This window comes from Indicator indicator, chromosome 28 (assembly GCF_027791375.1).
Source record: "Indicator indicator isolate 239-I01 chromosome 28, UM_Iind_1.1, whole genome shotgun sequence".
Lineage (NCBI taxonomy): Eukaryota > Metazoa > Chordata > Aves > Piciformes > Indicatoridae > Indicator > Indicator indicator.
In genome coordinates this window covers 4,656,883-4,673,311 of record NC_072037.1, presented here as the reverse complement: position 1 = coordinate 4,673,311, position 16,429 = coordinate 4,656,883, and the positions used below count along the sequence as shown (strand labels likewise).

At 51.3% G+C, this 16,429-nt stretch overlaps 1 protein-coding gene across 1 annotated transcript in view; it reads left to right on the top strand.

The window, feature by feature from the left end:
* Window positions 1-16,429, top strand: part of ASTN2 (astrotactin 2) — a 400,925-nt gene that overhangs the window by 179,737 nt on the left and 204,759 nt on the right. The window contains exons 8-10 of the mRNA XM_054393630.1: window positions 5,613-5,697; window positions 5,856-5,930; window positions 6,609-6,746. Of these exons, the coding sequence (XP_054249605.1) occupies window positions 5,613-5,697; window positions 5,856-5,930; window positions 6,609-6,746 (298 nt within the window). The remainder of the gene's footprint in view (window positions 1-5,612; window positions 5,698-5,855; window positions 5,931-6,608; window positions 6,747-16,429) is intronic.

Sequence of the window (16,429 nt, the reverse complement as noted above, 5' to 3'; positions counted from 1 at the left end):
GGGCAGGAACCACTTCCCTGTTTTTTTTTTTTCTCAAGAGCTTTTACAGGAATTGAATTTTCAGCATGATGAAGCACAGATCCATATTTGGAAAGTGCCATCCCTGAAGGCCAGGGACAGCAGGGCAAGAAGAGAAGCTTTTCAGAGTGCTTCACCAGGAGTCAGTGCTGCCACTGTGGTTGTTGGAGGAACCTCAGCCAGGGGCCAACCTCGACCTGAAGAGCACTCTCTGAAGATGCTTCATTTGTCCATTGAGTTGGGAATGTAATGAGCTCTGTGGTGCTTGTGGCTGCTGGGGTGACTTGTGTCTATCAGTTAATGGCTTGTGTCACACAGCTGGTGATCAGGGCTTCCACTGGTGCTCCTGGGCATTGCCACCACCTTGGAAGGGATGCATGGGTGGACAGGAGAGATGGGGACAACAGAGGGTGAGCTGCATGGTGGCAGGGTAAGTCCAATGTGGGAGCATCCAAATCTCCTCTGCCAGCAGAGGCACCTGGGCAGTGGCTGCTACTGCAGGCAGTGGTGACAAGGGGACCAAGCCAAGCACTGAGCTTTGTGGTGGAGAGACCACTTTTGCAGCCACCTTTGCTCCTGAGGGGATTCAGGCCATGCAGCTGGAGCTGCTGTTGGGGATGAAGGCTTTGCATCCTTGGAGCAGGAAAGGAGAGGAAACCCTCCAGTCCTTCCACCTCAGAGCAAGCTGGTAGCCCTGCAGATGGCTCCCAGAAGACAGAAGGTTTGTGCCACAGCCCTGCAGTGAACACTGCTTCAGTCAGGGCTGGTGGGGTGGGCAGGCACTGTGCTCAACAGCTGCCTCTGTTCACCAAAAAAGCCTTGGCCTCAGCTTCTGCCTGGCACCTATATCCCTCTGCAGACCCTTTATCCTCCCAGGAAGTGGTGGGTGGAAGGTGGAGAAGAAGGAGAAGCAAGAGGCAGTGTTGGGGAGAGAGTTGTGCTGGGGCTTGCTCCACTGCTGGAGGACAACCCAGGTGGGCTGAAGAGCTCAGGGTGGCCAAGAGAATGGTGCTGCAGCTTGCTGGTGCTGAGGATGCTTTGCTGGGCTGGCATGTCCCTTGGTGTGTGTGTGTGTGTGTCCAGAGAGGAGGGGTCCCAAATCCTGGGTCACCTGCAGCACTTTGTGAGAGGCAGCCCTGTGAGGAGTGAGAGGAGCAGATGTATGCGCATGGTCATACAGGTTGAAAGACTTATTTGTGGTCCTGCAGCTTCCAAGAACAGGCTACACCCAGTTGTGGGCTGGACTTGTGGCCAGGATGGTGCCTTTACAGCTGGGACATGGCCTCAACATAGCAGGGCATCCTTCTGGGATGAGGGTGAAAGTCTGGGATGGAGGTGCTGTGGAGTAGGGAATCGTGGACACCAGCAGTACCAGGATTGGGCTGACAAGTCACAGGTTTGCTCCACCACTGCCAAAGCTCCTCCACTCCTTCAATAAAAATGGCAGTGGCAGCAAAGAGCACCTCCCCAGGGAGCACAGGGACTCAGGAGCCTCCAATTCATGCTGCCTGCTGGGTGGCAGAGTTAGGAACATCTTGCAGCATTGTCCCCATCGATTGCTTCTCACCCTAATGAGGCTGACAGGTTTATGCTGGCACCTCATCCCACAGCCCTGCTCTGCTGCTCCCATGGGGGCATGTCCAGGGAGGGTGTGGGTGCAGCACAAGACCTCATTTGCCCTTTCAGGAGGGGCAGCAGCACAGTGTGCTAGGTAGAAAGGAATAACAGTTCTTCAGCTTGCAGCTTAGATGTAAACAAAGAGAGCTGAAGCCTCCAGCTGTGCTGGTCAAGGAGTGACAGGACCTATGGGGCTGTTTTCCTCCTGTGCCAGTGCCACTGGAGGTGATGAGCTTGGATGTGGCTTCTGTTAGATCATTTTCTTCAGGCATGAGCAAGCCTCAGCATGGGCCAACCCTGAGCCAAAAGCCACAGATGCTAATGATGGCTGCACACTGCTCCAGCCCTGCCCTTCTGCAGCTCCAGCACCAAAGCCAGTGTGAAGCATGAGCACATGAGAAGCCCTTTGCTCAGAAATGGGCAGAGGAAGCTCATGTCTGCATGTGGAAAACAATTCTGCATGTCCTTAGTTTGCCCTCTTCCAGATTGAGCTCCAGATCCCTTCCACCTTCCCATCTAAAGGCAGAAGTGATGCCAAAGCAGGCTAGAGCTGCATGGCTGCTTTGCCAGGTGCCATGGGCTGGGCTCCCTAATCCTGCCCACGGAGCAGCCTGTTGCCTTGCTGTGCATGGCTCTGCCTGGCACTTTGGTCTGAGCTGCCAGGAGTGTCTTCCACCAGCCTTTATGGGGATGAAGGCACAGCAGGAGGGAGGTTGCAGGTGAGATGTACCTGTAGTGTTTGGGGATGTGTCTTGCTGCTACAGACAAGGCTTCACTCTCCCTGAGCAGAAACTGGCATGGAGCCTCCATGCCACCTGTAGTTGCAACATGGACTGTGGTGAGGTTTTGTGTAAGTGGGGAGAGGGGAGCAGGGGAGGATGGAGAGCAGTGCTGTGGCTGCTGCTGTGTTCCCATGGCCTTGGCTCTCCCCTGGCTCTTCCACATAGCTGCACAGCTCATGAATAATGTGCTTTCTGAGCCTCTTGCTAGAGCTAAAATGTTGTATTTCCTGGTTTATTCATCTGCTCTCTGCAATGGCAGAGGTGTTCCCTCCTCTCCCAGTGGTTTGTTTAATAGCACACTGGAAATACAACATGAGACCTCCAGAGGTGAGAACTGGGACCTGCTCTCACTTAAACCAAGCAAGCAGTGACCTTTTCTTTTGTTAGAACAGCTTGGAAATTGCCATGGATTATCTGATTGGATTTATGGATTAGGAATCCACAGGAAGAGGAAGAACCATGCCAGGCTATGCTCTTACTGTGGGCAGAGAGCAGGTTGGTGGCTGCAGAAATCAGGTCCTTGTCACAGCAGTTTGTAGATCCTGATTCCTTTGTCCTCCTGCAGCAGCCAGACGCTGCAGGACCTGTGGAAATTGCACCCAGCTTCAGCTTCAGGTGCAGATGTTTGTAAATCTTGGTCTTTGTGGTTGAGCTTTGAGCTCAGGTTGAATCCTAATTTAGCCCAAGTGATGCTGAGGGCAGTCTTGGAAGCACCTGGGATTTAGAAGCTCTGAACAAAGACACTGCTGTGGCTTTTGGTCCTTTGGTTTATTTTAGCAGCGTGTTGGAATCTGCCCTCTAGAAAATGCACTTACCCTAAAGAGGAGTTGGAGGTACTGGAACCCCCATTCCTGCCACTCCAGGGACTTTATCAGGTATTTCTTGGTCTGGCTGGCTCAGCATCCACTTTGGTTCAGCAGCCTCTCAGCATTGCACCCAGGGAGGATGAGGACAGACTGAAAATAACAGAGTAGCCCAGGGGGCCGAAGGAGCAGGGTGGGTGCTGAAGGGGAGAGAGGAAAAGGTGAGGAAAACCTGTAAGGGCACAGCAGGATCTGCTGAGGTATTTTGGAAAGCCCATTAATTGCTTGTTTGTGGTTCTAGATACAGAAATAGGTCCTAAACCATTTATCCCAAAGAGATGGAGTCCCCACTTCCCCAGATCTCAACGCTCAGCCGATCCCATGCTGAGAACCTTCCTATCCAATTTCTGAAACTCTGCCAAAGGGGTGCACATCTCCCTGGAAAACCTCTGGAAGCCTGGTCCCAATGGTCCTGGTGAGGGGCAGGTACCTGTGGTATCTGCACCCTGCGTGGCTTTCCCCAGTGTCCCAGCTCTCGCTGCCCTGGATCTCCTCCTCCCCAGCTGGTGCCACCGTTTGCCCTCTCGCTTACTGAAATAAACCTCCCAATAAACCTCCCAATAAAGCCTCAAGCGCCAGCTGTGGCTGTTGAAGCTCCAGGGTTGGAGTCAATAAAATCAATACTTCTGCAGGTTGATAGAGTTTCTCCTTCCGACGCCGAACTGACGGAGGGAGCAGTAAACAAACCCACGGACGAAATCAACCTGCAGCACGGGGAAGGGGTTCACCCCCAGGCACCCCTAAGAAGGAAGGCATTGGGCCTGTTGATGCCTGCCTCTGTAGGTGGCTTATGTCCCCCGGCTTGCTCTAATTTCTGTGGCAGGAGCTGAGCTCGATCTGGTGCCCCAAGACTCCCAGCTCTGCTTCGCAAGCACTTTGAGATGTCTCTCATTTGCAGAGCACATATTTGTTATGTAATAAGTGCCAGGAATTAATGATCCACAGCAGGGCTGAGGAAACTTGCGTACTAAGCACCCAAGGAAAAAATAACTTTTCCTTTTTTAAAAGCACTGATGGAGCCATTAGGACCCACGGTGCCTTGCATCGAGCCCGCCCCAGCCCCCGGGCATGGCTGCGCCCGAGCAGGGGGTAGCGCTGCTGCCGTCGCGCTCCCAACCCTTTCCCTTCGGAGAGGCAATGTTCCTGCTGCTCCCGTTATGAATCATGAGGTTAGCAGCTTTTGACAGATCATAAATCAGTGCTTCCAAGTTGCTAGGACAAATCCCAGGACATTTAATCTTTAATATTAGATGTGTTTAAGGCAGTGAATATTTCATGAAGGTGCTGTTGCATTTTAGCACATCATTAGCTGTCTGTTTCCCCCCTCCCCTCGCCTTTCACCCCCCCCCCCCCCCTTCTTTCTTGGCTGCCTCCCCCTTTCCAGGCAGCTCTTCCTCACAAACCTCTGTGGCAGAACCTCCCCATCTCACTCCCCCCTGACAATAAAGCTCTTTGCTCTAATCCCTACCAGGCATTTCAAGGACTTGCTTAGGATCCCGATGAGCATGCAGGTATCTGCCAGTCTGCATTACCACTGTGCTGGGGGTACCCCCTTCCCAGCTCCCCCATCTCTGCTGGGGTTTGCAGCTTAGTCTGCTACACGTCAGGCAGGATGGGGAGAGGTGGGGGAAGGGGAAAACCCATTGGCAGCAGCTTGGAACAGAAACTCCACCTGCAAATCCAATTAATCTTTTGATTCTGCCATTTCTTGCTCCAGGTTATGTATTTCTACCAAACGTGGAATCAATCTGGGCCAAGCATGGTTGGGTTTCTGGTGTGGGAAATGTCTTCTCCTGCTGTCAAAAGGGTGTAACAGGGTGAGCCAGCACCCAAAGAGTGTGAAGGGAAGCGAGCAGGGGAACAGGGCTGAGACTCCCTAGCAGTGGGGTGAGGCATGGCATGGGTGCTGCTGCAGAGGGATGATGGAGTTCAGGGGTTGCTGCATCCTCCCATGGGAATTTGGGCTGCAGGATACTGTCATCCCATCCTGGTGGAGGAAATCTGGGAAGCAGACATGGCCAGGATGGGTTTGAGGCATCCCGTTACTCAGGAAATGCTTGGTGGTGGATACTGGTTGTCCTCAAAGAAGGCCACAATCCCTGCTGAGGAGTGAACCACTGGCCTCAGAGCAGCCCCTCTGCCAGGGGTGTGGGCAGGGCTTATCAGGACCTGGGCAGGGGCTGGATCCATGTGGGCACATCTCTGTGAGGAGCATGGGGGGTTCTTGGAAGCCGTTGGGCAGAGGTTTGCTGAGCTTGGAGAGTTGCAGAACTGCACAGGAACCCAGGTTAGGGACAGACCAGAGGACTCATCTTCCCCTCTTCTCTTCTAGGAGAGTGCAGCTGCCATGAAGGCTACGCCCCAGACCCTGTCCACCGCCACTTGTGTGTGCGCAGCGACTGGGGACACAGCGAAGGGTGAGTGGTGATACGATGCTGAGTGTGCTCTGTCCTGGCTCCCACACTGGTGAGCAGCCCAGTTCACCCCACCAGTCACCACAGAACGGGGACTGGACTGAGCCACTCTCCATGCCAAGTGCCAATCCACATCCGCTCTTTCCCTCTCTGCCTCCCAGGCCGTGGCCCTACACGACACTTGAGCGGGGATATGACTTGGTCACAGGAGAGCAGGCACCTGAGAAGATACTCAGGTGAGTCAAAGGAGTGTTCAGCTTGGGGGTTGGACTGGGTGATCTCCAGAGGTTCCTTCTAATCCTTATCATTCTGTAATTCTGTGACGTTCAGGAGGGGAGAGTCAGTGAGGACATCCCAGTGGATGCTACCTTTTGGTCACTCCCAGTTCTGTCTTGTTGTGCTGGATGGGACACATGAGTGTCACCTGCCTTTGATGGTCTTGAAAGATTTGTCCCTATTCTGCAGACAGGGAAGGGTTTCCTTCTCATCCCCTTGGCTGGACACAGCTCAGCAAAAGCAAGGACAATGTGCAGAGAAAGGACTAAAAAGAAGAGCTTGGTGATCCCCACATCCCCATGAGTGTGGTGTGACACTGGAACAGGTTGTCCAGAGAAGTTGTGGGTGCCACCTTCCTAGAATTGTTCAAGACCTGCTTAGAACAGCCTGGTCTAGTGGGAGATGTCCCTGCCAATGATGGTGGGCTTGGGACTAGATAACCTTTAAGGTCCCTTCCAACCCAAACCATTCTGTGATTCTCATCCAATGTTCTTTCAGGCACATCTTGAGCTATTTCTCACTTAGCTTTCAGAACAAGACCAAATTACTAACTTGACCCATGGTGCCAGCACTGCTCTGACTTCCAAGTGGTCAGGTGGCCACCCTGTTCCTTTATGACACCTTTGTCTTTATTCCAGGTCCACCTATAGTTTGGGTCAAGGCTTGTGGCTGCCTGTCAGTAAGAGCTTTGTGGTGCCCCCCGTGGAGCTTACCATCAATCCCCTTGCCAGCTGCAAGACAGATGTTCTGGTGACAGAAGATCCAGCAGATGTCAGGTAGGAAGCTGATTTCTTGTTCTCCTCATGCTTGAGTGGCTGTACTGCTCTTCAGGTTGTTGTGGAGGATGCAGGCAATTCCATGATGCTAAGTTTGATTAATTTTCATCCCATCAGAAATCTGACGTGATAGCTCTCCAAGCTCGTTTGATCCTGATGGGTCTAGGCTGGGCCTGTGTGTGTAGCTCTGAAATCTGCCAATCCAGTCAGGTAAATTGGGGTGAACCTGTGGCAAGGCAATTTGAAACGGGCTTAAATCTAACGTTAGACTGCATGGCTTAAATCAATGTGTTCAGCAATGTGGAGGTGCTGTCATCTCTCACAAATTTCATATCCACCCAGCCCTTGATAGGCTGCTGTGAAGGAGCAAGGTCAGAGCCTGGTGAAAGGCCATCATGTCTCTCATTCACACATTATACAGTCAGAGGAGTTTTTCCCTTCCTGGAGTTCAGGAAATGCCTGGATGTTTCTGTGGCTCCCCCATTTTGCTTAGTTTGTACTTTAAGTAGGTGTCTTTGGACTTGTGACAGTCTAGATCAGAAGTAGGAGCTAGGAGGGTGTTGCAGGAAGAGAACTGCTCTGATGGAAGGGGAGGCTGTTTGCTGGGAAACTGGTGAAGCAGAGTCACTTGGAAAATGAGGCAGGCACAATGGTTGTCCTCTGTGCCCCAGCTGGTGGGGGAGCAGCAGCTTGCCTTGGAGGAGAGCAGTGGTGGTGATTGTCCTTCTCTGTCTGGTTTAGCAGGGTTTAACTGTGATCTATAAGGGTTTCATTCCTGAGGTATTCAGTGTGTATTCCCCTCTGCCCCATTGAATTCAGCCTGAGCATATGACTGTTGGGTGCCAGGGAGACTCTATAACCCCTCTCTTCCTTCTCACTGCCTTCTTCCATAGACTTAAGACACATTTTCCTCACCTCCAAATTCTTATCTGTGTTGTGAATTATCTTCCTGGGCATCGGCAGGACCTTTCTATTCCCTAGCCCCTTCTGTCTTTTCCCAGAGAGATAGGGTGGTGGATTTCCATTCTTCTTTCCCTTCATCTTGGCAGGGCTGCAGTTGGAGCAGGTGCCTATAAAATCTATGGTGGAGCCAACTGGCATCCAGGAGCTCCTCCCTTCCAAGTGTGTTTTCGTTGCTAATTAGTGTTTGCTCCCTCTCCTGCAAAAAGAGATGGATGGTTCATATCTATCACGATTTGGCTCTCTTAGGGGCATTGTTTTTCTTGTCTGCAGAAGCCTATTGCTGTTCATTTGAGAAGGTGAAGGGTTGCCTTGTTTTATGCTAATATTTTCCAAGCCCAAATGCCAGGAGAACATTATTTCTTTCTTGCCTCCTCACATCTTCGTTAAAAGCACGTTAGCGACAGTAGAGGCTCAGAAGCTTGCTTCTGCTCCACTGCAGTAATTGTCTCCGGGCTCTGATCCTCATGGAAGAGCCTCACTTGGGATGGATGAATGCCAGGCAGGAGGAGGGGAGCCTGCTCCACTCATAAATGGAAGCTGAGCTGAGCATTCCAGGTATAAATATTGGAGTGACCCAGGTAGAATAAGGGAGGCGAGGTGGCGGCGCTGGAATCTGCCGTACAGCAGGTGCTGAATTATTAAAACTTTAATAAACGTGGTAATAAATATTTCATGGGGAATTATGGAAGCTTCCATAGATACAGTGAAAACCAAAAAGCAATCTCTTATTTCTGCATTAGAACTTAAACACCTCTCAAACGGGGAGCAGGCTGTAAGCTCAGGCTCCTGAGCACCCTAAGGTGAGTGGAAACCAAGGTAGATACCAGCTGGGAGGAGCTACTGCTGGGGCTGTTCAGGTCCACTGCAGTTGGTGAGCAGGGACATTGCTGTGTTTGGTGCTCTGGAGCATCTTGTTGGCCTGGCTGCAAGAACTTCCTCTGAGGTTTTCGGGTGCTTGCAACCTCTTTGATTTACTGCTTTGGACTGAGACATGTAGGAAACTTCTCAATGTGTAGGAATCATAGAATCATAGAATTGTCAGGGTTGGAAGGGACCTCAAGGATCATCCAGTTCCAACCCCCCTGCCACGGGCAGGGGCACCTCACACTAGGTCAGGTTGCTCAGAGCCACATCCAACCTGGCCTTAAACCTCCAGGGATGAGGCTTCCACCACCTCCCCAGGCAATCTGTTCCAGTGTCTCACCACCCTCATGGTGAAGAACTTCTTCCCAACATCTAATCTGAATCTCCCCATTTCTATTTTTTTTCCATTCCCCCTAGTCCTATCACTACCTGACACCCTAAAAAGTCCCTCAACATGCTTCTCAACATGTAGGGGCAGTTTTGGTGGTTCAAATGTCCAGATGATGACCTATCATATCAGACCTACCATTGGAGGTGAACACATGTGTGTTGTGTGTGTGTTGTGTGCTGTGCCTTGTGTAGGTGTTCAAATGCAGCCGTGCCTCTGCATGGGCTGGATCAGTTCTCTGGGCTGTGGGACCATGATGACACTGCTGTCCCTCCATGCTGGCAGCTCTTACAGGTGGTCCTGCAGTGCCACAGTCACGTCCCAGTGTCAAGGGGCAGATCCTGGTCTGTATGACACCAACAGCCATGTCCCTGGTGTGCCCTGTTTGCTGCCCTGTAACACTCTGGTGGCAGCTCAGCTCTGTATTTCTTCTGTGTCTTTAATAATGAGCGTGCTGCATTCCTCCAGACCTTTCATTAGGCTGACACCTTTTGGCTCCAGGGTCACTTGTTTAATGGAGGGAAATTGCAGAAAGCCTGGTTTGGAGAAAAGTGATGAAGTCTTTACAACTCTGAGAGTTAAAGGTTCAAACGTGGCCTTGACTGTTTATGAAGATGCTTAAGACTGCAGAAGGGACAGGTGGGGCTCAGCAGCTCTTGGGAGAAGCACTGAATCCTTGCTGCATGTGTGTTGCTCTGCTTGAGGGTAGGGAGGCTTTGCAGAGGGATCTGACCAAGCTGGATTGGTGAACTGAAGCCAATGGGATAAGGTTCAATGAGGCCAAGTGCCAGGTCCTACACTTGGGTCACAACAAACCCATGAATGCTCTCAAGGCTGGAGCAGAGTGGCTGGAAAGCTGCCTGGCACAAAAGAACCTGGGGGTGTGGGTTGACAGCTGTCTGAACATGAGCCAGTGTGTGCCCAGGTGGCCAAGAAGGCCAACAGCATCCTGGCCTGGATCAGGAATAGTGTGGCCAGAAGGACAAGGGAAGTGATTGTGTCTCTGTACTGGGCACTGGTGAGGCTGCACCTTAAGTATTGGGTTCAGTTTTGGGTCCCATGTTCCAAGAAGGACATTGAGGTCCTGGGGTGTGTCTAAAGAAGGGCAACAAAGCTGGTGAAAGGTCTGGAGAACAGGGCTGGTAAGGAGCAGCTGAAGGAATTGGAGTTGTTCAGTCTGGTGAAAAGGAGGCTGAGAGGAGACCTTGCTCTCTACGACTCCCTGAAAGGAGGTTGGAGCCAGATGGGGGTTGGTCTCTTCTCCCAAGTGACAATCAATAGGACAGGAGAAAAAGCTGTCAGGTTTCCCTAGGGGAGGTTTGGATTGGGCATGAAGAACAATTTCTTCCTCAAAAGGGTTGTCAGTCCCTGGAACAGGCTCCCCAGGGCAGTACTGGGTGGAGTCCCCGTCCCTGGAGGGATTTACAAGCTGTGTAGATGTGGTGCTGAGGGACATGGTTTAGTGGTGGACATGATGATCTTGCAGGTCTTTTGCAAACGAAACAATTCTGTGCCTCTCCAGAGGACAGTGGAACACTGCTCTCCATGTGTTTCACCACTGAGCTGTGCCACAAGCTGTACACAGTGCTTGGCTAGGTGGGAAGAAAGGGCTCAAACCTCCTCCTCCTGCTGTAGCCAAGTCATGAGAAAAATTTCCTACAGACAGGAGCCAAAGGTCTCCGTGCAAACATCCCACTGGAGATGTTGCCACATGTGCTGGGGCTGAAGTGAGGACAGGAGTTTGCATGCAGAGCTCGGTGGTGGAGGATTTAGGGCTGTGCGTCATAAATTAAGCAGGAGAGTGCTTGGAGTTAATGAAACTTGTATGTATAATTTAGCAGCAACCACACTGAGCATCTCCTCCTCAACCCCAGAGTCTGATCCTCTGCACAATGATCACACTGGTCACACGTCTGGGATCGTGGCAGCCATGCTAACAGTGACATCTTTGCTCATGAGCATGGCCAGAGGCTCTGAGGGGCTCTCCCCATGCTAGAAGCCCCTGGTTTGGGCTGGAGGACAGGTCCCAGGCTGACCAGCCACTCCCAGCTGTGCATTTCCTGTCAGGACAAGAAATACCTCCCAGTCTCACCTTGTCTTGCTTGTTTTCAAGACCCCTCTTTGTTTCCCTCTCCCCACTGCTCCCACTCCTCTCTCATATCTGTTTTCCTCCCAGGACCTGGTGATGAACACAATCATCCATGGGGGTTTTTCAAGCAAATTACTATTTGGTGTTTAATCCTTCAGGTGGCCTTCCCTGGACACCTTCCCATCTCTTTTTGGCCCTTTAGGAGGTACCTCTTGTCCTGTGGGACAAGGAACTGCTGTAATGAACTTCCTGCTTTGGCAGGGGGGTTGGACTCGATCTCTTGAGGTTCCTTCCAACCTCTGATGTACTGGTGGCAGTGGATGCTACTCTGCCCTGTTAGCATTTCACCAGGACAACCCCCAGATTCCTCCACTGCTAGTGCCAGCCATCTCTGTGGGGGATCATAAAAGCATCTGTTGGAGGATCATAAAACCCTCCTTTGGGGCACAGCCAGCTGCAGGGTATCAAGATGGAAGATAACCCAGGGGGGCAGAGCGTGGCACTGGCAAGCACCTGGTGGTCCTGGTTCACTGTGCTGCCCACGCTGCAGCAAAGTTGATAATTTCTGGTGAGCAGCTGTAAATCAGAGGCACGAGCCTCAGCTGCTGCCTGACATGACTTATAGCTCTATCGTTATGGCAACTATAGAAACAAATAAAAGCCTTGCCTTTGCTTGACAAGCCTTTGAGATGTCCTGATGGAGAGACAAGTGCTCAGCAGCAGAATGAATTCTCTTGAACTCACTGTCAATTCATCTTCGTTTTGCTCCCAAGTGAGCTCCTTTGCTTTCTGAATTCTTTGCCAAACTACAATCAACTGGATTTTTTTTTTCTGTTTTTTTTTTTTTCTATTTGTTTGTTATTTTATTTTCAGACCTCTCAGCAGCAGAGAGCCCTGCTCCCCAGCTCCATGCCTGTATGCATTCTGTCCTGTGTTGAGGACAGGAGCTGGGCTTTTGCTCCCTGCCTGTGGCTTTCCCTGGCTCAGCCCTGCAATGTTCTTGCCACAGCCTCAGGCTTACAGGGATTTTGCAGTGACGTTTTGCAGGGATTTGGGCATTTGTGACTTTGGAAGTTGGTGCTGACTGTTGTGGTGTGAGGCTCCCTGGGAGCAAAGGAGGATGAAAAGGAAAGTAGATAAGAAGAGACTAAGAGGGGATCTCATTAATGCTCATAAATATCTAAAGAGGGAGGATGGAGCCAGACTCTTCTCAGTGCTGTCTAGTGACAGGACAAGGGGCAAGGGACACAAACTGGAACACAGGAGGTTCCATGTAGACCTAGGGAATAAATTCTTCCCTTTGATGGTGGCAGAGCCCTGGGCCAGTCTGCCCAGAGAGGCTGTGGAGTTTCTGTGTCTCAAGGCATTCAAAACCTGCCTGGATGTGTTCCTGGGTGATTTACTCTAGATGATCTTGCTTTAGCAGGAGGGTTGGACTAGATGATGTCCCAACCCCCACCATTCCGTGATTCTGTGAAAAAGGCAAAGGGAATCAAGGACTGGGAGAGGGACACCAGTTTGCTATGGCCACTCAATGTTTCTAAACTAAAAGAGGGAGATTTAGACTAGATAGAAGGAAGGAATTTTGAGAGCCTAGCCCAGGTTGCCCAGAGAGGTGGGAGATGCCCCATCCCTGGAACCATTCCAGGTCAGGTTGTTTGGGGCTCTGAGCAACTTGCTTTAGTTGCAGATGTCCCTGATGAACGCAGTGGGGTTGGACTAGATGGCCTTTAAAGCTCCCTTCCCATCCTAACTGTTCCATGATTCTATGATTCCTGGAAGCTCAATGCTGGACAGACCCTCAGCCATGAGGTGAGGTGGCAGGGGACACCCCTTTTTGGGGCTGTTCCTCAGTGGGAACCCGAGGAGCTCCCTGCAGAGCCTTTTGCTGCGCTGGTGTCAGTAAAGCAGCCGCGAGCTGGCTGCCGGTGCCCGTGATGGATGGACAGCCTCACATGATGGAGCAAATGGATCAGTGCATCACCAGGCAGGACTTCCTCATTCCTGCAAAGAGAGCAATTCATTACTGTGCACGTCACAGAGACACTGTCATCCCTGTAGATAATGTCCCCACCACTCTGGCCTGGGCTTCTTATCACCCCAACACGTCATCTTCTCACCAAAAAAGCGGTGGAGAAGCAGCTCCTGGTGCTTTACACAGGGATAAAGGCAGCCTTTGGCCTCATCCTCTGGAGAGAAAGATATTCTACAGAGAAGCAGCCACCAGCCTCCTGCCCTGCATCTGTCAACTTAGCATCATCCTGGCTGCTCACTGGGATTTTTCCTGCTCCCTGCCTCCCGCTTTGATTTATGAGAGCAGGTTAGAAGAGTCAGGTACGTCTCGCTCGGCTACGGGGTGGCTAAATGGAGATGTAACCTTGCAGCAACACTGAAGGGTGTGAGCAGCAGAATGAGAGAGGAATTACAGCAGTGGTGTGATGGGGAAATTGGGGCAGAGAGGAGAGGGGAGGCAAAAAATCCCAAAACACAAGGTGGAAATCACCCAGGCAGTATGCAGTTGGGGCTGTTCAGTCTGGAGAAGAGAAGGCTCCGAGGTGACCTTCTTGTGGCCTTCCAGCATCTGAAGGGGGCTACAAGAAAGCTGGGGAGGGACTTTTTAGGTTATCAGGGAGTGACATGACTCGGGGAATGGTACAAAGCTGGAAGTGGGGAGATTCAGACTGGATGTGAGGAAGAAGTTCTTCACCATGAGAGTGGTGAGACTGGAATGGGTTGCCATCCCTGCCTCCATCCCTGGAGGTGTTTAAGGCCAGGCTGGATGAGGCTCTGGCCAGCCTGATCTACTGTGGGGTGTCCCTGCCCATGGCAGGGGGGTTGGAACTGGATGATCCTTGTCCCTTCCAATCCTGACTGATTCTATGATTCTATAGGGTAGGTCTGAATTGAAATGCAGGTCATCCAGCACCTCTGACAGGAAGCAGAGACTTCACTGTCCTCAGCATGTCTCTTCCTGGCCCATCAGCAGGATATTTCAAGCCCAGAATCCAAGGGACATTTCAGCCTTTCTTCTTAAGGAGCTTCTAATAATCCCTGCTATGGCAATGCTGAGTTTCACTCTCTCTATGCTCCAGTCCTTTGGGTGAACCCATTGCATTTTTTAAGGTCCCAAAACTGGGACAGAAAACTGCACAGAAAATGGTCAAACTCCTTGGGGGTGGTGGATGTAAGTTTGGACCTGGCTGATAGAGAAATCCATCACTGGGAGCACCAGCAGCAGCTACAAGTTTGGCAGCTGAGCAATTGCTGTTCCTCCTTGTCCGTTGTGCTGCAGAGCCTAGGAGGGAAAAAAAAACCCCACAACCCAAGGAGTGAACAGATTTTGTTTATATATTTATTGAGACAATTAAAGGAACCCCCAACACTCGCCAGATATGCAAATGCTGCCTCACACCCAGAACGTTTCCCTTCAGTGTAGCTGGGATCTCCCAACACAGAGCAGATTTGCCATTGGAGGCTGTAGCTGCCCCTCTCAACCTGGCAGTGTGGGCAGCCAGGGCCAGGCATGGGGCAGCCACAGCCAGTGACCCAGGACTGCTCTGCTCTCCCAAGACAAATGAAGTTCGTTAGTTTCAGCTCCTGCTCCTGAGCAGGCAGGGCCAGGGTGATGTTTCCATCAGCTCTGATGGCCTCGGTACACTGCCCCACTGCCATGCTGCTGCCCTCAGGCCTTTGCTCCACTCAAGGATGTCACCCTGGCTCTCAGGGTGATATATTAGGACAAAATCCCCTCTGTTCCTACTGCTGGCCTCAGGACATCCAAGGGAGTTGTCACTGCAGCACTTTCCAGGCAGCTCAGAGTAACTTTCCTCGTGTTATGCTGATCCTTCCTATTCCACACAGTTTCCAGATGCAGCAGAGATGCTCTGCCAGCTCTTCCTGGCCCTCAGGAGCAAAGGCAGCCCAAAATGAGGTTAGAAGCTCTAATTAAACTGTCCTGAATCAGGAATCATGTGGCCAGCACTGGCAGTGACTAGGACAGAGGTGGTGCCCCTGTACTGGACACTGGTGAGGCTGCACCTTGAATACTGTGTTCAGTTTTGGGGTGCTCACTCCAAGAAGGACATTGAGCTGCTGGAGTGCATGAAAGTGCATGCTGGAGGGTATCAAAGCTGGTGAAGGACCTAGAGAACAAATCTGGTGAGAAGCAGCTGTGGAGAGAAAAAGGCCTTCTCACTCTCTTCAACTCCTTGAAAGGAGATTGGAGCCAGATGTGGGCCAACCTCTTATCCCAAGTAACAAGTGATAGAACAAGAGGGAATGGCCTCAGGGTGTACCAGGGAAGGTTTAGGTTGGATATTAGGAAAAATGTCTTTACTGAAAGGGTGGTCAGGCACTGGAACAGGCTGGCCAGGGAGGTGGTGAGGTCAGCATCCCTGAAGGTGTTCAAAACATGTGTAGACATGGCACTTCGGTTTAGTGGTCATGGTGGTGTTGAGTTGGTGGTTGGACTCTATGATCTTAGAAGGTTTTTCCAACCAAAACAGTTCTGTGATTCTGTGATTTTTGCAAAGCTCAGCACATGGGGATGCTGCACCCTGTCTGGCATTGCCCACTGGCTCAAAATCCTTTCCATGCTTGCCACAGCTGGACCAGACTGTGGATCAGCTGCAAACTGTCTGCCCTTTGCTTCTGCTCTGCTCAGGTTTTGTGTTGTTGCCCCTTTTAGTCTACTTGCTGCTTGCTCAGCTTCTCCTTTCTTGATTTGGATGTTTATAATAATTTGCCAGGTCTTTTTCTGGTCTCCCCAAATCGGGCAGCTGGCTACAGAGTGAACAACAAAAGCTCTCTTGACCTTTTGCTGCTGCTCCATGTTCAAAGTCTGGAGGTGTGGCAGGCACTGGTGCTTTACTGGGCACTGCACTGGAGTGTGTTAAGCAGAACATTGTTTTGAGGGACTAAATCAAAGAGTGATGCAAAGCTGGGGAGGTTTAAAAGGAAGGCTGGGGAGCCAGCAGGGGGAAAAAAAGAATCGTTAAGAAAATTAGGTGAAGCCTTGCAAAAAAATAATCCCATCTTGGGAATTGCCCTGCTTTCAGTGCCTGAAGAATTACTGTGCCATAATCAATTCAGCTCTAGACATCTCCTGCGGTGGTTTTGATATAATGAGGTGCTATTGGCTGCAACCAAGTGCCTTTTGTCATCACAGATGGGTGCAGTTAGGGAGAGCTGCTGCACCCTGCCTCAGGCTGTGCCTGGCTTGGGATCCAGCTCTGCTGGGGTGGTGGTAGCCAGAGGCAGGAAAGGCAGCATGGGGATGGAGGGATAGGGATGAGGGTGTTGATGGGCCACAAGGTCTGTACCTAATTTATCTAGAGCATGTGTATGACCTAGCAATGTGTGTTCACAGCCTAGAACCAA